Source organism: Elephas maximus, chromosome 9 (genome assembly GCF_024166365.1).
Source record: "Elephas maximus indicus isolate mEleMax1 chromosome 9, mEleMax1 primary haplotype, whole genome shotgun sequence".
In the NCBI taxonomy this organism is placed as follows: Eukaryota; Metazoa; Chordata; class Mammalia; order Proboscidea; family Elephantidae; genus Elephas; species Elephas maximus.
In genome coordinates this window covers 54,458,269-54,481,672 of record NC_064827.1, presented here as the reverse complement: position 1 = coordinate 54,481,672, position 23,404 = coordinate 54,458,269, and the positions used below count along the sequence as shown (strand labels likewise).

The 23,404-nt window shown below is 42.2% G+C and overlaps 1 protein-coding gene across 1 annotated transcript in view; it reads left to right on the top strand.

Moving 5' to 3' along the window:
- The window catches only part of ABCA1 (ATP binding cassette subfamily A member 1), a 141,178-nt gene that overhangs the window by 69,206 nt on the left and 48,568 nt on the right, over positions 1-23,404 (top strand). The window contains exons 8-15 of the mRNA XM_049897213.1: positions 6,563-6,655; positions 11,166-11,406; positions 13,490-13,629; positions 13,970-14,086; positions 18,220-18,417; positions 19,175-19,380; positions 19,954-20,130; positions 21,719-21,941. Of these exons, the coding sequence (XP_049753170.1) occupies positions 6,563-6,655; positions 11,166-11,406; positions 13,490-13,629; positions 13,970-14,086; positions 18,220-18,417; positions 19,175-19,380; positions 19,954-20,130; positions 21,719-21,941 (1,395 nt within the window). The remainder of the gene's footprint in view (positions 1-6,562; positions 6,656-11,165; positions 11,407-13,489; positions 13,630-13,969; positions 14,087-18,219; positions 18,418-19,174; positions 19,381-19,953; positions 20,131-21,718; positions 21,942-23,404) is intronic.

The window sequence follows — 23,404 nt, the reverse complement described above, 5'->3', positions numbered from 1 at the left end:
TTTTTCAGCTGTGACCTCTAATGCATTAGTAATATTCTCTCCCAGTCTTTGTTTTGTGTAGTAATAAATTATACATAAACACATTCATTCATTCATTCATTCAATGTTTATTGAGCCCTGACCTGTGCCATGCACTGGGCCAGGGAGGCAGGAGTGAGCAAGGTACAGATCTCTTCAAATTTCCATCCTGGGACGGGAAGGACAGACCACAAAAGGGGCAGGTGTTGCACAGAGTGAGAGCTGCTCTGCTGAGTGCTGTGAGGCCCCAAGTGGGGCCTCTGAACCAGCCTTTGAGGATCAGGAAAGAAGCATTCTCTAAGGTAGGACCTAAAGAATAGAGGCTAGCCAGGTAAAGAATGGAGAGAAGAATGTTCCCGGCAGAGGATGTGCCATCCACGGGTCTAGAGGTGAGAGAGAAGAGAACATTTAAGGGACCAGCACATGATGAACTAGTTCAGAGTGGAGGGAATATAGCTATGGGAAGACTAATGAGGAAGGGATGGTCAGGCTTGACTCTGCAGAGGTGGGTGAAGGTCAGATGAGGAAAACTGTCTTGACCATGTTAGGATACTGGGCCTTGTCCTCAGGGCAAGGGGAGCCATTGAAAGGCTCCAGGGAGCAAGTGACTTTGTGAGGTGAATGCAGATGTAGCTGCAGTATTCCTTTGAAGGTTTTTACTTGGAACTGTGTGGATTTGAATGCCTTTGAAGGCCTTGGAAACAGGACTCACACCGTTCTTTATCTCTCCCTCCTAAAGTATTCTCTTTTTCTTTTGCTTTTTCTCCCACAGACATTTATAGAGTACCTAGTTATCAATGTGGAGTCTTGGTTAAAAGCTTGGCTGCTAACCAAAAGGTGCGCAGTTCGAATCCACCAGCTGCTCCTTGGAAATCCTATGGGGCAGTTCTACTGTGTACTATAGGGTCACTATGAGTCGGAATCGACTCAGTGCCAACAGGTTTTAGATATTATGTGGACTCCTTGGGTAGTGTAAATGGTTAATGTGCTTGGCTGCTAACTGCAAGGTTAGAAGTTGGAGTTCACCCAGAGGTGCCTTGGAAGAAAGGCCTGGGGATCTACATCCAAAAAATCAGCCATTGAAAACCCTATGGAGCACAGCTTCATTCTGACACACATGGGGTCACAATGAATTGGACTCAGCTTGACAGTAACTGGCTTTTAGTATTATGTACCAGGAACTGTATAAGGCACTTAGCCAAAATAAAATACCGGCTCAAAAATTAAGACCCAACTGACTTTCTAGTTACTGCCTTTTTATTTCTCAGTCTTCTATAATTTAAATATTACGCTAGTGAGGATAAAAGAATATATTAGGTCAATTGTTGGACCCAGGAAGGATGGGGCACAATGATCTTTGTCATTCTGGGGTCATTGCCCCAAAGTGGATGCTTTTAGGAAATGTTGCTATGTTGTGATTAACACGTTTTGCAAAATTGGGTGGGAGCATTTGAGTAATACAATAAGCATTTGTGTATTTTTCCTCTAATGATATTACAGTATTTAGTTATGATCTAAAAATACTGAATAATGCATGAATTCCAGTTAGCTTAACATAGAAAGTTCAGTCCTTCACTAAAGGTTTTATCTTAACCTCTTTTTTTTCTCCCTTTTTTTCATTTCATACCAGAAAATCATTTACTGTCTGTGGCTATGAGTTCATAGCCAAGAGAATTTTTTTTTGGTCAGGAAAAATAGTAGTAGGAATTCCAAGTTGAAGGTTGTTTACTGAAACTCTTTGGAAATAAGCTTTGGCAAGCTTTGTATGCGTTTGTCAAGTTAAGTATGAGCAAGAGACCACAGTTAGTCGGTGCAGGCACGGGATTCTCAGCCTTCATTTTGTGACCTAGTTTCAAGGCATGAGTTATTTCCTGGGGTTAATTTTATTCAAGAAAGTTAGACATCCTTTAGCTCTGATATGTACTTGTGCTGACATATATTCTTTCCTTCCTTCATTCCGTCTCAGTCTCCCTCCTTCTTTCTTCTCTTGTCCTTTTTTGAATTTTAAAAAATGATAGGATAGCACAAACATACCTAAAAAGTACAGAGAATAGCATGAAGAACACTCATGTATGATCATTCATCATGTTGCCATACTTGCTTCAGGGTTTTGGTTTTTTTTCCTCAAGAAGTTAAAAATTATAGATACAGGTAATACCACCTGAACATCCACATCTCAAGGCATAACCACTATCCTGAAGTTGCATTTTTTTTACTTTTATATCATATATGCTTATATTTTGTTGTAAAGTATTGGTTTGTATGTGTTCACTTTGTATAAATATGCACATTGATCTGCAGCTTGTCTTTTTCACTCAACATTTTGTCTTTATGATTTATCGATGTTGCTGTACGTAGCCTCTGCATCGTTTTAACTGAAATATAATTCCATTTTTATAGTAATTCTGAATAATCCATTCTTCTACTCCTTAACTTGTTATTATTGTTTTTCTTTTTTCCCCAGATTGTTTACAGTATCTTTAGATATACAGTTCTCACTTTAAAAGTTGGATTCATTTTTCTGTTTTGGTTTGAGCTTTTTATATTTTGTTTATGAAATCCTCCCCTACCCTGAGTTCATAAGAACGTTTTTTCATATTCTGTAAATTCCCATTTTTACTTCTAGATCTTTACTCTACCAAGAATGTATTTTTGTGTAGTGGTATGAGATGGGGGATTTATGATTTCTTCATATATGAATAACCAGTTGTCCTAGCAACAGTTATCGAATAGCCCACCTTTTCCCTACCAATTTGTACTGTTACATTTGTGCGTTTGCATCTGTCACTTTTCTGTATTTTAGACTATCCAAGCACAGAAAAGTAAAGTGAAGTTTTGAGCAAAATGTATGGATAATTTGGGTTTTAAATTTGATGCTGAATTTGGATTATGTGTGTGTGTGTTTTTAAACTGAGATATCAACCACACTTGCATGTGTAATTCCAACCACACACCTTTGAAAATGGAAATTTGTTTGTGTCGACTCCCAGTTGCCAATACTGCTAATGAAAACAGAGCATTTCATCTTAAACAGTGTACAAAAGTACCCTAAAAATGGCATTAACTGTTGTCCCTTGTTACTTATGGGTGTGTTCAGCCAATGTTTTGTTAGAGACCAAAAACAAAATCACACAAACAAAAGCATAGACTATGACAACAAAGTCTTAATAAGATTGATATTATATTGGTGTTTGTATATGTAATGGTCTGATGTCCATAATAAATGTCACGAGTCCTTATGTTTGTGTCCATAATAAACTACATTCATGGGTTAAACAATCATGCAGTAGGCCCTGCTGTGTGCATGGAGTTTTGCTGAATTGTGTAGCTTTTAAAATAAGAAGAATAAGCTTGCCCCAAAGTTAAGACATTTAAATAATAATAAAAAAAAAAACCTGAAGAAAAAATCATTGCGTGTCGCTATGAGTCGGAATCGACTCGACGGCAGTGGGTTTGGTTTTTGGTTTTATGAAGATTTAAATACATTCTGATGGAGAAAATATATTCTAAGAACAACATGAATTGATTTGTACTCTTCGTGGGAAAGAGCTGGTAATGGGGACAATGGAGCAGTGTTAGGTCTGGAGCTTTTGGACACTTCTTTTGCCCTTGGTGACTGTATACATAATTGGTATGATATACCTGGCTTCCCATGCTTTTGGCACCGTCTTACATCCTGCTCAGGGGAAGGTGAACTTACTGGCCTCTCTTCACTGCATCAGAATGCAAAGCAGACAGTATTGCATGGACCAAATGTGGAATATACAAACAGCCACATGTGTGCAAGGAATACTATGAAGACGCATGCACCGTGTCCAAGTGCTGTGTCTCAGTGGTTCTCAAATTTCAGTGTGTGAAAGAGCCACTCTTAGCTTCTGATTCACTGGGCTGGGAATCTCCATCACAGGTGGTTCTGATGCAGGCTCTCCAAAGACAATGTTGATTAGTAAAATCTTAACATTTGCAGGCCTCTTGTGATTCTAGTCATAATCAAGTGTAACTTGAATTTTTATTTAATATTTATACCATTTTATCAATTGTTTCCTTTTAATAGACTCACTTTTTTGTGTGTAAGAAAATTTAATTAGAAAGGAAACTCCATCACTGCTATAAAAATAAAATCAATATCACTTGCTATAAATAGAAGGTACACAAATATATTAAGATAAAGATGTGTGTGCATATATATACCTATTCATATATATAGCTATATCTGCTTCTTTTTGTGTGCGTATGTCTGTCTGTCTGTATATATATATATATGCACATACACACACTGTGTATAGTTCAGCCGCTTAACACTATCTTTTCTTTCAAACTCTGGCCAACACTAAGTAAAAGAAAAGGGTTATAGATGCAAGAGAGGTGTTCTGTCTTCTAGCCTTCAGGAATTAGAGTGTCCTAACGCTGCAGCGAGGAGTATTTATAATTTCAGAAATACCACATTGGAGTGTGGCCGATGTGCTGTGACATGACAGCTCTAGCTCTCTGTGTCACAGAGGAAGGACACTCCGTCAGGGGAAAGAGTTCACTGAGAGCTAACCAAGAAGAAGAAGGGAGGATGTATATTTTTTCAAGAACTGGGCAACCCTGTTTGCAGATGAGAGCCCTTCAGTTTTGTCAGCGGACTTTCGAGGAAGACGAGAGGCAGGGGAGGAAATTGTTTATCATTATGAGGACTTTGTGCTAGGCACTGTGCAAGATGCTTTGTACATGTTCTTTAATTTATTCTCCATGGAAACCTTGTGCTACGTGCCTTGGAATTCTTAACTGTCTCATATAGTTGAGAAAATGGAGGAATGGGGGAACTTGAGTAATCTTCCCAGAAGTAGCCACCCCAGGTCTCCATGACCAGAGAAAGGGATAGAGTGACAAGAATCATAAAAATCTTATTTCTATTCACACTTTATAAAATAAATGATCAAATTTTAATTTTAAACAATTTACATTAATTTGGCATTTACTATTTTGTCCTGGTTTGTTTTATTTGCTATGCAATCCTGAACATATATCTTCTTGTGGGCCTCATGGTAAGCACAGAAACATTTTTTAACCTGCTATATCTTCTGATTAAGACCTCTCAGTTCGTGCAGGTTTTACTTACTGTAAGTTCTCTATAGGTTTAACTTCTCGTTTGGAACCTGTAGTTACAAAATGAATCTGAAGAGAAAAAGTACAAAACCAAAACATTCCACCCGTCCACCCGTTTTTACTCATGAAAAACTCTCTACATAAGGCAGTCCAGCACTATCTGTGATCCGTATCATAGAGCTCTACCTGAATGTAGCGTTTAAAGAAAACCCTCGTTCCGTCAGAGGACTGTGAGTGGAATTCTGGGATTCTGCTGGTGTGCCGCTCTAGGAGGAGCTGAGGAATCAGGCTGGATGAGTTCTTTCATAGAACCTTTAGATATTGGCTCAGAAATGTTCATTACGGGATTATGTTTGGATATTAGGATGATCGTGGTGATTCTAACTGTATCTTCTGGATTTGAAATTCTTTTTTTAAAAAAAGAGAAACATCCCAGACTGCTATTCTTCAGAGGTGATAGTGAGTTCCATCCACTTCCAGCAGCCATAAGGTTTATTTTCCATGTACTCATTATAATTTCATAGCAATCTCTGATACAAGAGAAATGTCAAAGTAGCTGGGCCTTCTGTAGACTTCAGGGGTGTTTGAAACTGAGTAAGACAGTGACTGTAGAAACCCCAGAGAAAGTTAGATTTTTCCCTGAAGCATCCCCCCCCTCCCCGGCCATTTAACAAATAAGAACAATGCTACTGACTGTATGTTTTTTCTCTTTGGAAGCCTGGAAACTCAGAAACAAATTTGAGGCTCAGCTATAGTCACTCTGGCCTCATAGTCTGTATATTGTTCTTTTTTCTTTTTTAGCTTAGACTTTCTGTTCCAATTAATCTTTTCCTTGGGCCTAATTAATTATTTTCTTATGTTTGTATAATTAGGTGGCATATAACAGCAACGAATATATAAATTAGAAGAGATAAAAATTTGACTAAAACCAGGACATGTACATAAGTGATATATATTAAATTTCCACTATTAGAAACAGTGCTGACTTGTACAGAGTGAGAGAGAGAGAATTCCTTTCCCCCCTGTTTTTGGCAGCTTTAAACTTTAATTTTGCTTCTTATGAACCATCACCGACTTGTTCCTGAAGGTCAATCCCATGTTGCCTGTCTTGCAGAGTCAAAGACAAAGTTGAAAATTTGTGGTCAGCATTGCGGTGGAACACACACAGGCACACACTCTCTCTCTCCACGAGATATTTTTATCTATTGCATATTAACTAGGTTTAAATACGTATTTGTATGTAGATTTAAGAGCAATCATCCAAGTACTAGTAATTCTTACTTGAAGAAAACAACATAAAAACACACAGAATAATTGTAGTGTCTTTTCTTTTGGTTAGGTTTCTTATTTTTTAAACTCAAGACTGAATGGTTTTAATTACTGTGTTTATTTTCAACAGAGGTTTTAGGTTTATGTTTGAACTCAGAAACAAAAGTATCTTTTTTCATTACAGGCGGGCCTAAACTCCACATCTCCGTTCCTGAGCAAGGAGCTGGCTGAAGCCACAAAAACGTTGCTGGATAGCCTTGGGACCCTGGCCCAAGAGGTAAGTTGCGTCTTTCAGGCACCAGAAGAAGGCAGACCACCCACCATCACTTTCTTCATCTCTGAGTTTGGCTAAGTCAGCCAGCTGACCATTTGGACACCAAAGAAGCAGTTGTATTCGCAGGGTCCTCTTGGTTTGAATATCATATAAGATGTAAAATCAGTTTTACAAGTATAAGTGATCTTTAAAATTTATCTGGTTTGATTTCCTTGCTTTACAGATGAGGCAACTGAGACCCACAGATGTCTCAGAGTTAATTAGTTAGTGGCTAAAGGCTTGGGTATCTAGTCTAGAACTTTCTCCCATTGTTTCTTTCTGTCACTAGGTAATGACACGTTTGTAAAGACAAGAATCCCCTACCCACCCACCCCACGTGCTGTTTTTGTCTTGCCAGCATCTTCTTCATATTTCTTCTTCAGTAGCGAGGCCAGAGAGCCATTTTACCAAAACATTTGCTGACAATAGGGAGTAACATGGTACCTGTAATCATCTTTCCCCTGCAAACATCTAGCTTCTGAGGTTCAGCCTTGGGAATAGAGTCTCCTGATGAACATTGAATTTGCCTTTCAGGCCCATGTGTTGGCAATTGTATCAGAATAATCTTTGTGGTAGGATCAGAGGGCCTGTAGGTGCTTGTAAAAGCAGTTAACTTTTCCTTTGCCTCCCAGCCAGCTTGTGGTCTGCCTTTCTGACTCCCAGCCTTGTTTCAAATTAGACTTGGAAATCAGCAACTGTCTGGAATCCCCAGTGTGTAAGGAGCAGAGCCAGGGGGCAGTGGTCAGAAAAAATGCAAGCTTCAATGTACAGGACATCTGATAGGAATAACTTGTGGGAGAATTTTTCTCGGACTCGGTCCAGTCTTAGTTTTAGTTCCTTCTCTAATGTACCCCAGTTTTTGGTACTTGTATCAGTTTTTCAAATATAAAAATTAACTTTATGTTTTCTGAGGATAAAGGTATTGCATGTTCATTATGGAAAGTACAGAACATTTGAAAAATACAGTAAGCACAAAGATTAAACACTCTTGGCACTTCAGTGCATTTCTTTCTGGAATCTTCTCTTCTTTAAATTCTGTTCATGTGTCTTTGACAAGAGGCTTGGCTTTCTGGTCTCTTGTCAGTAGGAGAAGCCCTCTTCCAGCCTGCTGTTTCTGACTCTCATTTTGAATGCTGGTGACCTTGTACCAGGAGGAGAAGTTGGGTCAACTGGGGTTCTTCCAGGAAACAGAAACTGTGACTGCAGGTCAATAGCTGTCTTCCTTGAGTGGAAACCCTCAGCATTTGTGTTAGCTGAAATGAATATGCCCCTGTACTACCTAGCAGGTCCCTTCCCAGCCTCCCTCCCTCTCTTTCTTTTCTGGCCTTAGAGAAAGGAAAGCAGGGACTGTAACAGAGGAGGCTGCATGTAAACTCAGGGTCTGATTACATCTGTTTCCTCGTCCATCACGGCCTGCCTTTTGTCTGGGGTGAAAAAAACAATGGAAAGCATGTGACAGTCGCCTTGCTGATGTGGTGGAAACTTGCCAACTGAGCAATATACATTTTCCTTGGCAGTTGCTTCCTTGTGCTCTGCTTGTACAAGGAAGCAACCCGTCCAGGGCAAGCAAGGACCACCCGCTCCTCTCAGTAGAACAACCCCCAGTTGTTTTGCCCACGAGTCACCCATTGTCTAACTTGCTGTTTCTCTGGTCAGTGTTTGGAAACAGTTGGTTGTTTTGACCAAAGCACAGGCTTTTGAAAAGAAAAGGAAGTAACGTCTTCTGAGAGGCTAGTCTGGTTCAGGCAGTTTTGCCCAATTTCCCTGTATAGTCCATATGGCAAATGAGAGGTGAGTGTTATTGTGCCCATTTTATAGATGGCACCAAGGCTCAGAAAAATTAAGCAGTTTGCCTACAATCACCCAGGACTGTTGGATGCCAAAGCCTATGTTCCTGCTGTCACAGCCCACTTTTTGTGAGATGAACTCTCATGGTAACTGGAACGGAAAAGAGAGCCTTCTAAGAAAGAAATTATGAATTAACAGGGCCTGGCAATGGAGTAGAGAGGTGGACTGAGTTGGCACGAGCTTCGTGGCTGCGTGACAGAATAGAAGAGCCTGGAGAGATAGGGAAGCAGAACAGGAAGGTAGCGTCTCACTTTTATACCCAGCACCCTCTAGGTGCCTGGCACTGCTAGATGCTGGAACTTATCAATGAACAAACTAATATGTTGTTATAAGGCCTGCACGGGGCAGGAGACAGAAATACACAGATAAATGTATAATATAGCGGCAGGGATGCATGCTATGAGAGAAACATAAGAGCTGGGAAAGGGAGAGAGAGAGGTGATTGGGTGCTGTTTTAAAGGAGAGTGATGAGGGAAGTTTTCTCTATGAGGTGACATTCGAACAGAGACCTGAAGGAAATGATGGTATGAGAAGGGCACTCCAAACACAAAGACACTGGTGCTAGAGGACCCCTTAAGGAACATGTTTGACGACCAGGAAGGAGGCAAGTGTGGCTGGTCCCAGTAAGCAAGTGAGAGAGGGTGGTTGGAAATGAGGTCGGAGAACAAAGAGGTGAGGCTGTGCAGGCCTGGTAGGGATTTGGGGCTTATGCTGACCAAGATGGGAAGCCAGCAGAAGGTTTGGAGCAGAGGGGGCCATAATGTGACCTAGAGTTTATAGACTGTACTCTAGCTGTTGAATCGAGAAGAGTGGTAGGAGCAAGAGAGGAAGGAGGGATATGAGTTAGGAAGCCATTGCAGTAGATTGAGAAGGTGGAGAATCAGTTAGTTATCCATCATTTACTCTGCAAATGATTATCAAGCACCTTTCATCGGTTGTTAGGCTCTGCTAGAGGCTAGGGATGCAAGGCTGAAGGATGGAATGGTTACCTCCTCCCTGTGAGTCAGGGAGCGCTTCACAGAGGAGACATGGAGCATGAGCTGAGGGGTCTAGGAGAATGAGTGGGAGGTTGCCCTTAAGACAAGTAGAGGGAAGGGTCAGCAGTTTGAAATAACTTGGTACTTTATGATATTTCTGTCCAAAGATGTACTGGTTTTATGCAGGGAAATTTTTTTTTTTTTAATTGATTGGGGGGTAGTCAGATGATGGTAGCTTGTGGAAGGAGAAGTGAGTGGCTCTTACTAGCTGTTGTGTAAACATCTTCAAGTCTGTTCCATCAACCCAGCAAAAGACAAGGGAGTCTGGCCACCTCTCCCCTGCCTGTCTGTGTATTCATACAGGTTGTGAAAAGATAAAGATAAAAGCTGTTGACCTAATTGTGTTCTTGTGAAGTATGCTGGATGCTTCTTCTTTGGAGGGAAGAGTCTTTGTGATAGCCAACCCATCCTGAGTGCCGGCGTCCCCTCTGGAAGCAGAGTCAAAGGTCTACAGTGCCCAGGACTGTAGAAGCACCAGGCTCTGTGAGGTGGAAAACTGGGTACATGGAGCCCAGGCCTTCTCCAGGGCATGTGTAGGGGCCTGCAGCCTCTCTTCTCCGTTCTTCCCAGCCCTCTTCCCAGGTAGTGAGAACATGCAGCGACAGTTCAAGGAATGTGAGGATTTATTAATGATTTATGGTGAAATGCTTGAAAATACCAAGTGCTCTATAAATATTTAATAATAAGAACAGTTGGGTCAAAAACTCCACAAGGAGCTGGAGTGCATTTGTGTCTGAGACAAAGTACTATCATTGATGCTTACTGAGTGTAAGTCACAGGGGCACCCACTGGCTCCTGGGGCTTCTGCCTCAGCCTGTTCAGGGGCTCCTCTGGGCGGGGCATTTGCATGGACATTGGGTGATTCATTGTTCCTTACCACACTGTTTTAGCATCATCATCTTCATGAGGAATTGGGCCTGTAAGCTAATGGGGAACATAGCTGGGATTCAAATCCAGGCCTCCTGCCTTAACGCTTTCTTCATTACCTGACATTTAACTGAGACCAGGAGAGGGAACTTCACATACAGTACCTTTTTCCCCAAGGGGCAGAGGGCTCCTGAATTTCCACACTGAAGTTTGAGATGTTTCAGAAATGAGCAGAGTGATCCAGGATGTGAGCAGTTCCTGAAGTAATCATCTGCAGTCAGACTTAGCTGTTTAGGGAAAGCATTCTCTTCTATAAACCAGAAGATAACCCCCAGAGAAATAAAACCCATCTCCCGGGGCTCCGTTAACTTCTAGGCTGTGCTTCTCAAACTTAAGTAAGTATAGGTATCTCCTGGGCTTCTTGTTAAACTGCACATGCAGATTCTGCAGGTCTGCAGAGTGGCTTCAGAATCATCATTTCAAATAAGCTTCCAGGTGATGCTGATGGTGCTGGTCCCTGGACTGCAAATTGAGTAGCAAAGTTCTAGAGAACCTGTCACAAGGCTTCCAGAAGCTGATGTCAGACAAAATATGTTCTGGGATGTGGCTTTTGAGAGATCAAGAAAATAAGATGTTTCTTTCTCTTCTCTGTCCCTCCCCTTGACTTACACCTCTCTCCCCTTCCCCTTCCCTCCTCTTTTTGTCCCCCTCCGTGGTGCCAGCTGTTCAGCATGAGGAGTTGGAGTGACATGCGGCAGGAGGTGATGTTTTTGACCAATGTGAACAGCTCCAGCTCCGCTACCCAGATATACCAGGCAGTGTCCCGCATTGTCTGTGGCCATCCCGAGGGTGGGGGCCTGAAGATCAAGTCCCTCAACTGGTATGAGGACAACAACTACAAAGCCCTCTTTGGGGGCAATGGCACTGAGGAAGATGCTGGCACCTTCTATGACAATTCTACAAGTGAGTATTTATGCTGGCCCAAGCCCTGGCCTTATACCCACCTTAGCTCTAGACTCAGCCTTGTGTCACCTCATCCAGGAAGGATGCCCACAGGACCTCATACTTACCCTTATTAAGCTCTGTAGTAGCATTGGATGTTTATGGCCTATCTGCCTGCCAGATTCTGAGCTCCTGGAGAAGAGCCTTTTCTTAATCAGCTGTCTGCAGTCTTTGAATGGTGCCTGCCACATCTCAGGGTTGCACAGGGATGTTCATCAAATGAGTGAATGTTTGAAAACCACTCTTCCAAGTTTTCTGGGATGTAGGGGATGGGTCCCAGAGTAATAAAGGGTGAAATGCTGATCTTTAGAAATTATTATTACAATAACCATTGAGGTAAGCTTTATAATAAATACTTAAAAAATAACAGTAGAAGTAATAACAACAAGGAAAATGAAAGCTAACATTTAAGGAACATTTCTTATATACTATACATTCTATTTAAGTTACCTCTTTTAACCCTTATGCTAACCCTGCAGGAAGGTTTTATAACTGCACATTTTATAGGCTCAGAGAGGTTAAGTGACCTGGCCAAAGCCACACCACAGCTAATCAGCAAGAACTAGGATTCAACCTGGATCTGCCTGGCTCCATGCTTTTCCCTGGTAACCCACACTGCCTCTGAAGCAGGACTTCAAACCGGTTCATTCCAGTTTGACCCCTCCTGCTAATTTGCATTTCCACCCCAGACATACTAAATCAGAATCTACATTTTAAAGGAGATCCCCAGGTGATTCTTATGTACCCACCGCCCCCCTCCCCCCACAAATATAGATTCTGATTCAGTATATCTGTGGTAGAAATACAAATTCTCAGCAGGGGGTTGAATTAGAATGAACCATTTCAAAGCCCTGCTCTGAAATACCTCTCAATGGTGGTGTGTGTGTACCGTCAGGCTAGGTCATTCAGTCTGCTGTTTGTTTCGGTTCTTAGCTGCAAGACAGTGTTAAAGAACCTCGTAATTCCATACCTGCCTCTCACACTTGGGCGGTTTTGTGGGGATGTGTGTCCCGTGCCGAGCGGCATTGAGGAGCCAGTGTTACAGCTTTAGACAATGCTGTCTTTTTCCTTATAAACATGATGCAGGTGAGCCTTTCTCCATTTCCAGCCGCAGGTGTGTCTTTCAGACACTGAGTAAGGCAGCTTTTTGTGAGTTACTGTAACACAAGAACCTTTTATTCTTACCTGGAGTAAAGCACTCCAGACAGTTGTAGGTTGCTTTTATAAACCTGAGGTGGCCTTAGAGGGATTTTTATGAAACGTCATCTCTTCCTCGCCCCAGCTTGCAAGTCAACCCAAGGGAGTTTTCATTTACACAACTGATATAATTGTGAGAAAAATCCTTTTTTTTAAGACAATTCTTTTATGTTTTCAACATATAGAGGAAGCTTACTATCTTAAACAAACAAACCCAAAATAAAATAAAATTCAGGGACCCTTCTGGATAATCAAACCCTATTTGTCTATGATAGCTTTGGATTTTTCAGTTTGGGGGTTTTTATTACATATAATAAGTATACTTGTGATGAGAAGGAAGAAAATTGCATTTCTGATATTAAAGAGAAAATTTGGGTTTCAGCTGAGAAACTAAAGTCAGAATTCAGCCTTTTTGTTGCCCCTGAAGAGTCCTGGTGGCTTTCAGTGAAAACGGAGTGTGAGGGCTGCCATGAGAGTATGAACTGATAGTTATGAGGGCTTGTGCACAGTAAAAACATTTTATCCGTAGCATCTCAGTCGTGAGTTAGCCATCATCAGGATTTTAAGTGCTGGTTGTTTAGCCAGCATTGTTCTCTGGGCTTTATAGGTAATGTTTTAGTTAATCCTTCCACATCTTTGCCAAGTAGATGTCATTAACTTCATTTTCATAGATGAGCCAACAGAGGCTCATGCTACACAGCTAGTAAGTGGGATTTGAACTGGGATTTGAACGCAGAACTCTGTATCTGGCCCCAAAACCCTTGTTTGTTCCACCCTTCTGCCTGGCATTCCTATGAGTGTATGACCACCTAAATGTATAAGTATTTGTCTTTCCTTTTCTCCATAGCCCCTTATTGCAATGATTTGATGAAGAATTTGGAGTCTAGTCCTCTTTCCCGCATTATCTGGAAAGCTCTCAAGCCTCTGCTTGTAGGGAAGATCCTGTATACACCTAACACTACGGCCACGAGGCAGGTTATGGCTGAGGTAAGATGCCTGGGCCTAAGACTCCCTCCTCATGATCCTTCCAGATCTAGAAGCAAAAAAGTAAAGGCAGCTTCAGATGGAATATGCTGGGCGTACTCTGGCTTTTCTGGGATAGTCAAAGAGTGAGAACCTTGAGTCTGATCCAGACCAGAGCTGTTTAGAACCAGCTCCCCTGCCTGAGGTATTTGAATCATAGCTGCAGGCAGGCAGTTCTTGGGGCTGGGGCAGCACTGGCAAAGGGCTTCTGTGATGGGCGTCTTCACAGGAAGCAGCCAAACTGCCCATTGTCTCTGCTTCTCCCTCATATCTCTGCTGCCTGTTGCTCCCCACCTGACTCCAGGTGAACAAGACCTTCCAGGAGCTGGCTGTGTTCCACCATCTGGAAGGCATGTGGGAAGAACTCAGCCCCAAGATCTGGACCTTCGTGGAGAGCAGCCAAGAAATGGACCTTGTCCGGGTAAGTGTCCCTCTGATTACTCTGTGCCTGCTGGGTGCTAGATGGGTGAGTTTCCAGCCCTTTCCCAGAAATGACTGATGAGAATTCTAGAAGTTTAACCTGTATAGACGTATTGAGCCTGGGACATGACACCAGCCACAGGGCTGCCACCTTGCCAAAGGTCCAGCTTATGGTGTATAGATAATACTGTTTTGTGTATATCAGCAGCAGGGCCTCTAGTGCTCAAGTATCAGTTTCCCAAGGAAATTAGTGAGGGCTGGTGTTTGAAACAAGGCTTTGGTTATTACAAGGTACTGACTCTACTTTCATTCCTGGCTCTAGCCTTTGAGTCATCTGTAGCCTCTTATTCAGCCTTCCTATGTCTCAGTAGGTCTCAGAAAGAAGTGTAGGAACAAAAGCCTGGGGTTACATGTAGTGTGGTCTGAGATACCTGCTCCTAAAGGTAGCATGTGAACATGGAGCAGCCATTACTGCATGGAGGCAGAGGCGTTATCTATGGATAATAGCACCTATGGCAAGCACTGAAATTGTGCCCTTATCCAAACGTCTAACACCCATCCTTTACATAACTTTACCATAATATCAGCTTAAAAAATACAAGTCAAACTTTCGTCAGTCTTCTACTTAACACCTTATTGCACTACATGAAAATTACAGCTGTGCCTTCCTTGCTGTCACTGATGAAAATTGGTCTATGATGTGCTCAAAGTCATTTTTTTCAGTTTCTCTCTTTCTACACTCAGCAGAGCAAGATCACACAGTCTGCCGTGACCCATGGAGGCTCTCAAATACAAAAGTACATATTAGTTTTAACTTGCTGAATGATCTCTCATAGCTGGCAGTGGAAACCACAATGGTTGATAGAAACTACTTGGTGGCATCCCCCTTCAAGTGGCGCCCAGGGCATGTGCCATACCTGCCATGCCTTAGACACAACTCTGTGTTGGGGGAATAGCAGTTAGTGTTTCTGTGCCACTTGAAAGGGATAAGTGCTCTAGAGACAATTGGATTCAAGTGGAGGAGTCTGAGCGAGAACAGAATGTCTCCTTTGCCTGAGCCTGAGTGCTGTTTAATCACATCATTCCTGCCTTGGGCTGAGTCAGAGAATCATTGGATGATTTCCTGTCTCCATGGTGAGGGAGGCCTCGTCCTTTTGTCTCTACTGCCATTAAGAAGCAGGAGAGGATTTTGCCAGGTTTTTTGTCTTGGCACTTCCTTGATCTGAGGGACAGCTGGGTTTGGGAGCCTGTATCTACGTGGAGGGGACTCTGCTGAAATTTAGGACTGTCCATTGATCCCCTGGGAGACAGGTTACCAAGGAAGAAGGTTCTGGTGATGGAGAGCCGGGATCTGCTTTGTTGTACTAGTCCTGTTACACGTACACAGAATTCTTAAATAGGGGCCTTTTAAAACAAAGGACTTAAGCGAGACAAACATATAGAATCATTTGTATGGGATTACTGAATAATTACTGAATGAAAATAATAATTTGCAACTTTTTTTTTTCAAGTGTGGGCCTCTGTTGAGCTCCAGTCATTCCTTTCATAGGGATTTGCATGATCCAGCCACAGACAGTGTTGTAAACCTAGACCTTGGGCCTCTTCTTCATAGTCCTCCCTTTGGAATCCATGTTTATACTGCTTGGAAGTTTTCTCTTTGTCTGAGTCTCAGAGGATGACAAGGGGCCTTGTTCTATCTGTGGGCAGATAGATGTTTCCCTGCTCTTAGATTGAGTGTTTGCCTTGGACACTCTATCTGCTCATACCTCCTCGCTCTTAGGGGGAAGGCCCTTGTAAAACTGGCATTGGCATTCATTAGGAATCCTGCTGGGAGAACCCAGGATATGGGAGAGGAAGTGTAAGGGCTATGGCCAGAGAGAAAATCATGGCAATTTGGAGGATCATGCGTGTCACACTGGGGACCTTTTTCTTTAAGCAGTGAAGACCCTGAAAGGGTTTTAAGCAAGGGTGATGGAGACACATTACTCTGATATGAAGATGACTTGAAGAGGGAAAAGAGAAGGCAAACACCAGGAGGGAGGCTACCCAAGTGAGTGACAGAGAGGCTGACCCTAGGGGACTGGCCAAGGCATCAGGCAGGAGGTGAAGCCTGGTGACGGGTTGATGTGGAGGGGTGAGAGAAGGAGGCGTCTAGGATGATTCTTGATTTCTGGTTGGGTGGATGGTGGGGATGTCCAGTAGGCCAATGCATAGTAGTGTCATGAGTGTGGGATGGTGGTCAGGCTGGAGATACAGATTAGGGTGTGGTTACCCGCCTCCAACTGCCTTCTTCTGTCTATTATTAAGGAGTGTTTAACTTCACAAGCTTGGGTTTCTCAGTCCTCGGCACCCCTGCAGCCTGATTTCTGATATATGAGGCAATTCCTGAAGCTTCTGCTTCCTCTGTGGTCACTCTTATCTCTCTGCTGTCTCTGGCTGTGTCTATACTCATTGTGTCACAATTCAGACCTGGAGCACTTCTCCTCTGTCCAGTCACGGAACCCACTGACACCCATCTGCTCTCTTTTCTGAATGGCTTTTGGCCCCTCATCTCAAGGCCATGCTTTCTCCCTGGCTGCCACCCCAAGGGTGGCCTCAGGTCTCCTGGTCCCATCAAACACTCTAGAATGACCACAGAGATCTCACTGGGCCCATCTCTTGAGTCTTGCTGTCCTCCTTGCCATATTGTTTGAACGCCACACTGGGCAGAATAGGCCTCACCTCAGTTGTCACTTCTCTTCACTCAGCTCTTATCTATTCAACTGCAGTATACAAAGAAAGTAGTGTCAAAATTGCTAACCCAGAGGTACAATTTTTGTATCTATTAATGTTAACAAAAATACATACGTATCTTACTGATGACAGTACAAATTGTTGCTCCCTATTGGAAAGCAATTTGGAATGAAAATTTCAAGAACTGTAAAAATGTTCTATGTACCTCTATTCTACGCACCCCCAGGAATGGATCCTACAGAAATAATTTTAAAGAAGTCATTGAATGAGTGAAAATGTTATTGCTATAATTGTTACTGTGAAAAATTAGAAATAGCATAAATGCTCAGCAGTAAAGGAATAGTTAATGAAATTATATATACTCTATAAAATTGTTATGCTGCCATTAAGATAAATTCAAAGGCTACATGGAAAAAAAAAAAAAGCTTATGATGTTAGTGAAAATACAACTGATTTAAAGAATAGCAGTTTTCGGACCCTTGGAGATTCCAGTTGGGTAGAGTCAGAGTTTGCGTTTCCTGCTTGAAGCTGTGGCAGGACTTGCAGATGCCTCACCTTTTCCATAAGCTGAGTTTGAAGTTGCCCTGTTTTTCTGTCCCAGTCCTTCTGGATCTGTTAGTTGAGCACCAGACAGATGTATCCTTCTCTTCCCCATTGGCCCATTATTGAACCAAATGGCTAGGAAACGAGAAATGACAGACAGGCCTTCTTCATGTCATGACTCAGGTGTCCTACAGTTGGGAGAGATTATATTTTACTTGATTTAGCAGCAGCATTATTTTCCTCCACTAGATGGTAAAAGTGGGTTTGTCTTAATTCAGTCCAGAAATAGCGTCGTCAGAGTGGGTCTCAAAAGAAGAAGGCAACGTAATGTGTTAGGGAAGTGCACTAGAATCAGAGGACCTATGCTTCAAACCCTGGCTTTATTACTTATTAGCTGTGTGACCTTATGTTAGGGACTTAACTTCTCTGAACCTCAGTTTTCCCATCTGTTAAATGGGAAATGTTAAAAGTGTCTTCCTTATGGAGTTGTGTGAGGAGTGAGAGGAAGCATGTAAATCACTCAACACCATAACTGTGCTGAGTAAATATTATCACTGGTTTTGTTACTGTTGTTAATACCATTATACTCAGTTGTTTGGTATAATGGATTCAGACTGCTCTGACTTTGAGTCTCCAATCCACAACTGTAGGCATTTTGACCGAGCCTTGGTAAAATATCCTATTCTGTTTTCAGTCTCAGTCATGTCACCCGTAAAATGGGGAGACTGCTATCTACCTCACTGTTTTCTGTGAAAATCAAAGAGACAATATATGTAAAAAAAAGGTTTTATAAATTATGAAGTCCTCACCAAGATTTAGCTGATGTTAACTACTTGTACTTTCTCACTGGAACGGCAGACACTGTTGGACAGCAGGGGCAGTGACCACTTTTGGGAAGAGCGGTTGGATGGCTCAGGCTGGACACCCCAGGACGTTGCGGCATTTCTGGCCAAGCACCCAGAGGATGTCCAGGCCATTACTGGCTCTGTGTATACCTGGAGAGAAGCTTTCAATGAGACGAACCAGGCAATAAAGACCATATCTCGCTTCATGGACGTGAGCATCTGTTTTGTGGATCATTTAGAAAAGATATATGGCTTTTCTCTCTAAGATATTGCAATAAACTTCAGGCAGGAGGAAAGTTTAGAAATGATTTGTAGTCTTATTTACAGTTGTACCTGTCAAACCTAACACAGGGCTTGGTGTACAAAAGGCACTCAATAAATATTAGTTAAATGATTGAATGAGTAAATAAAAGAAACCTAACTGTGGCATTATTCTGTCTTGACTCAAGGGTGTTTCTATCCATCATCTTCTAGATTTTCAGGATGGCCTAAAAGTGCTTCTTATGTTTTGATGGCCCGATGTCTAATGGCTCCAAAGCATTCTCTTAAAAAGGCATTATTTATGAAGCTTACCCAACAGAAATGCAGGACAGATTTTATTTTTAAAATTTAGTTCTAAATAATTGTTATGTCACTTAATAGGAATTTTTTTTGCCTGTTTGCTTAGTTTCTGTAACTCAAAATTGCTAAGAAAATGAGAAATGAAAATCATTGTTTCAATCTCTTCCCCTCCAAAAACATACCAATACAAGTTACTTTATCTCTAAATATTTCTAGCATTTTCCTTAAATTGCAGTTAGAAAACAGAATGACCCATTTTCAGTTGAAGATTGGAAGACTGTGTTAGAGAGGATTAAAGAGTGAGGAGAAAAAAATTACACAGTTAGCATTCTTAGAGTTGGGTCTGCCTTGGTGGCTGCTTATTTTCCTGACCCCTGGAGTTCTCATGAAGGCTGTTCTTCCATCAGTGCGTCAACCTTAACAAACTGGAACCAATAGCAACAGAAGTCCAGCTCATCAACAAGTCCATGGAGCTTCTGGATGAGAGGAAGTTCTGGGCTGGTATTGTGTTCACTGGAATTAATCCCAACAGTGATGAGCTTCCCTATCATGTCAAGTACAAGATTCGAATGGACATTGACAATGTGGAGAGGACAAATAAAATCAAGGATGGGTAAGTTGAACCCTTTGACTCCAGCTCAGTCTTGGCAATGTCAAGAGCAGCTATGATGACTAAAAAGAGGTACTTTATTTTAACTCATAATTTGGTAGAAAAGTCAACAAAAAATAACTCAAATTGGTGGCATTGTTATGGTGAAACCAGCATACACATTGATGGAAGCTGTTATTTCAGAGGTCATAAAATATCAATATTTTTTGACTCAGCATTTCCAATGAAGGGAATAAATCCCAAGGAATTAAGTCAACAGGGAAACAAAAAGACTTCAGGTTTCCCTTACTGGCTTTCTCCATTTTTATAAAAAGGAGCAAACAACCAATAAAAAAGGAATGGTTAAGCCATTTTTGGTATGTTCCCCTGAAGCATTTTTAGGCAGTGAATGGGAAGAATAATCCAGCAGATAATATGTTCATTTTGATTACATGTGTTTAAAAATGTGTGCATGTCAACTGAGACCAGAAAGCAAGATACAAAAATAACAATAATTGTTCTGTAAGGGCTGGTGGGATTGTGGATGATTTATTATTATTTTATTGTATGGTTCTAAGAAACATGATTTGGTTTTAGGTACTGGGACCCGGGTCCTCGGGCTGACCCCTTTGATGATATGCGGTACATCTGGGGTGGCTTCACCTACTTGCAGGACGTGGTGGAGCAGGCCATCATCAGGGTGCTGACGGGCACTGAGAATAAAACCGGTGTCTACATACAGCAGATGCCCTACCCATGTTATGTTGATGACATGTAAGTTGCCCGTAAGCCACCATCTTTAACCAGTTAACACTGTTCCCAGGTGGAATGAAAAAAAAAGTGCCAAGGGAGTAGGCAAGAATGCTTTGATTTTTTTTCTTTTTTATATGTGTGATGCTGGTCAAAAAATGGTTTTTGAAGTTCTGTGAACATTTCAGCAAATGAATTACCAGATGTAGACAGTCAACGGTTCGGCCACATCACAGGCAGACTCACGTACACACCCTTGTAATCCTTCCTCTTTTTTCTTTCACGGTTACCACTGCTTTTATTTTTTATGCTCTACTTTTTTCATCAAAATTTGCCCAATTTTAATGTTTAAAATGTTCCGTGACAGATACAAGCAGGGGCATACACGTGCATACACACAGACACAGAAACAACTGTCTAGACTAGTAAAGCTGGTTTAGTGTCATTTCGTCTGCCTCCTCTCTACATGTCATGAACCAAATTTTGAAACAATCCAAATGAAATGGAACAAAGCGTCTTTATCTTACACTTTTTAGATAATCTTTTAGTGCTTATTCACTAAGCTGCCAGGTGCTCATTGTGGGAATGGTGCCGTTGAATCTAATGACTTCTTGTAAGAGAAAATGGGCAGAGGTGTAGCTATTTCAGGCGTCTGAAATATTTACACACTCCTATTCTCTGCTGCCGTGTGTGTGTGTGTGTGTGTGTGTGTGTGTGTGTGTGTGTGTGTAGAAGGGCAGGGCTTCTCTTTTGCATTTGTTTGGTGCTTTGCATTCAGCAGCCTACTTCCTTGCATAATCAACTCTAGCTCCAAATAGCTAGAAGTTACCGTTTTTCACCTTCAGAAAGATTAACCAGAATTTTCCAAAGACAGGCTTTTCCAGAGGCCCCTAAGCCAAGGGTTACTCTAAAAAGCTTATCTAAAGATGGGAATTAAGAGGCTTAACGTATTGTCACGTAGCCTGTAAGTGGTTAAGCTAGGACTTGAACCTCAAATCTCAAGGTCCAAATCCTGCGTCCTTTTACTTCACAGCACTGCAGGTCCTATTCTAGTTTGGAATCTGAAATATTGGTGATGAGAGCTGCCTGAAGTGTGTTCCTGCACTATCTGTCATAAGACTTATGCTAAGCAAGTCAATAGTGAGATGACCTTGGATATGTTGAACTTTCATGAGAGAATGAGTTTTTTTTTTTAGTACTCCAGAACAACCCAGATTTAGCTTCATGACATCCCCCAAAGAAATTTTACTCGGCAGTTAGTCTAGTTTTTATCAGTATGTTGTAGTACATCTCATGAAGCATTCTGTAACTTACACATTTCAGAGATCAGAGGGCCTGTCCTTCTTGGGTGCAAATATGATGTTTGCTTTTCTTTGTTTTTAATTTTAATTATTAAAATTGATTTATCGTGATAAAAATATATATGACGCAACCTTTGCCAGTTCAGTGGGGTTTTTTTTACACGTACGGTTCAGTGACATTGATTACATTCCTTGTGTTGTGTAGCTCTCATGTGGTGTTCTCACTGGTATGCAGGCTGTAAAGCACTGGCCCCTGAGTCTGGCTTATGCTTCTCTTTAATTCTCCCCCCACCCTTTCCTGGAACCTCCAGCTTCCTGCGGGTGATGAGCCGGTCCATGCCCCTCTTCATGACGCTGGCCTGGATATACTCTGTGGCTGTGATCATCAAGGGCATTGTGTACGAGAAGGAGGCGCGGCTGAAGGAGACCATGCGGATCATGGGCCTGGACAATGGCATCCTCTGGTTTAGCTGGTTCATCAGCAGCCTTATCCCTCTGCTTGTGAGCGCCAGCCTACTGGTGGTCATCCTGAAGGTAAGGCTGCTTTGCTCCCTCCTCCCTGCCAGGGAACTCCTCAACAGCCCAGTGTGGGCTAAGTGAGAAGAAGATAAGACTCTTTGAGAGGATGGGGCCATAAGTGTTATCTACTATAATTCCCTCATTTTATAGCTAGGGAAAGTCAGGCCAGAAAGGGGCAGTGACTTGCCCAGAGTTACGCCAGCTGGTTCACAGGTAAGCAGGATTAGAACCCAGTACTCTTGCTTCCCATGTAAGTGCACTCTTTACACCATGCTGTCTGCTTGTCAGTGGTTCATGGTGGTACCTGAGAGCTATTCACTTCCTGAGAAGCGTTGGGTGGCTATCCTTCCTGAAAAGTGTTAAGAACTATAACTGGAGGATATATACTTTGTAAGTTATGTTCTCTGGAAGCAGAGGCTGAGACTGAATTTGGTATGTGGGTAGTTACTAGGAATCAACACCCATGGAAAGAGGAAGGGGAAGCAGGTTTGGGCAGAAGGAGAGGTTGAACTGCAGTGCAGAGCCAACCAATTGGGGGCACTCCGGAATGTGTGTATCTTGTTAGAACTATCCCTCACTGAGCTGAAATGGCTGGGCCTTTATGCTGCCCCCACCAGGTTCCCCTCAGACACTCCCTACCCACCCTCCTTAATCAATCACTGGATGTGGGCTGCCCTGGGTAGGGTGTGCCCCAGAGCTAGGTGCCTCTCTGTAGCTGTGACAAACCCAGAGGAGCTGACACCTGGGCAGTAAGTCCTTACTTGAAGGGGAATCTGGGCAGTGCATATCTGCATCCACTTCATATTTTAATATCCTTATATGCAAATTTTATTTCTCCACAATCATCTTATTTAAAGATGTATCATATAAAAATAAATGTTTTTAAAGAGTAGGACGTATAAAGGAATAGGAACTAACATTGGATTTAATACTATCACATTGTTATGAGTGAGCACTTACTAATTGCTGAGTACTGTTTAAAGCACCTCACATACAAGGTCATGAGGCTAAGGAAGGTTAAAGACTTCACTGAGGTCACACAGGCAACAAGGGGTAGAGCCAGAATTTGAATGCAGGTCTTGTTAAAATCAAATCAGCTTCATGCTCTGATATCTAGCTTTAAGGGGCCAAGCATTTTGATGGGGTAGTCCTGTGGCTGGTATATGAGAGAACTGCTTTGGGACAACTATATCTTGACAGGTCCTGCTGAAATATACCCCACTATTAGATCGATGGCACTAGTTTTTTTTTTTTTTTTTATTAGAGATATGCCACCAGGAAACCCTGGCGGCATAGTGGTTAAGTGCTGCGGCTGCTAACCAAGAGGTTGGCAGTTCAAATCTGCCAGGCGCTCCTTGGAAACTCTATGGGGCAGTTCTACTCTGTCCTCTAGGGTTGCTATGAGTCGGAATCGACTCGACGGCAGTGGGTTTTTGTGTACTAGAGATAAGGAGCCCAGGTGGGGCAGTGGTTAAGAG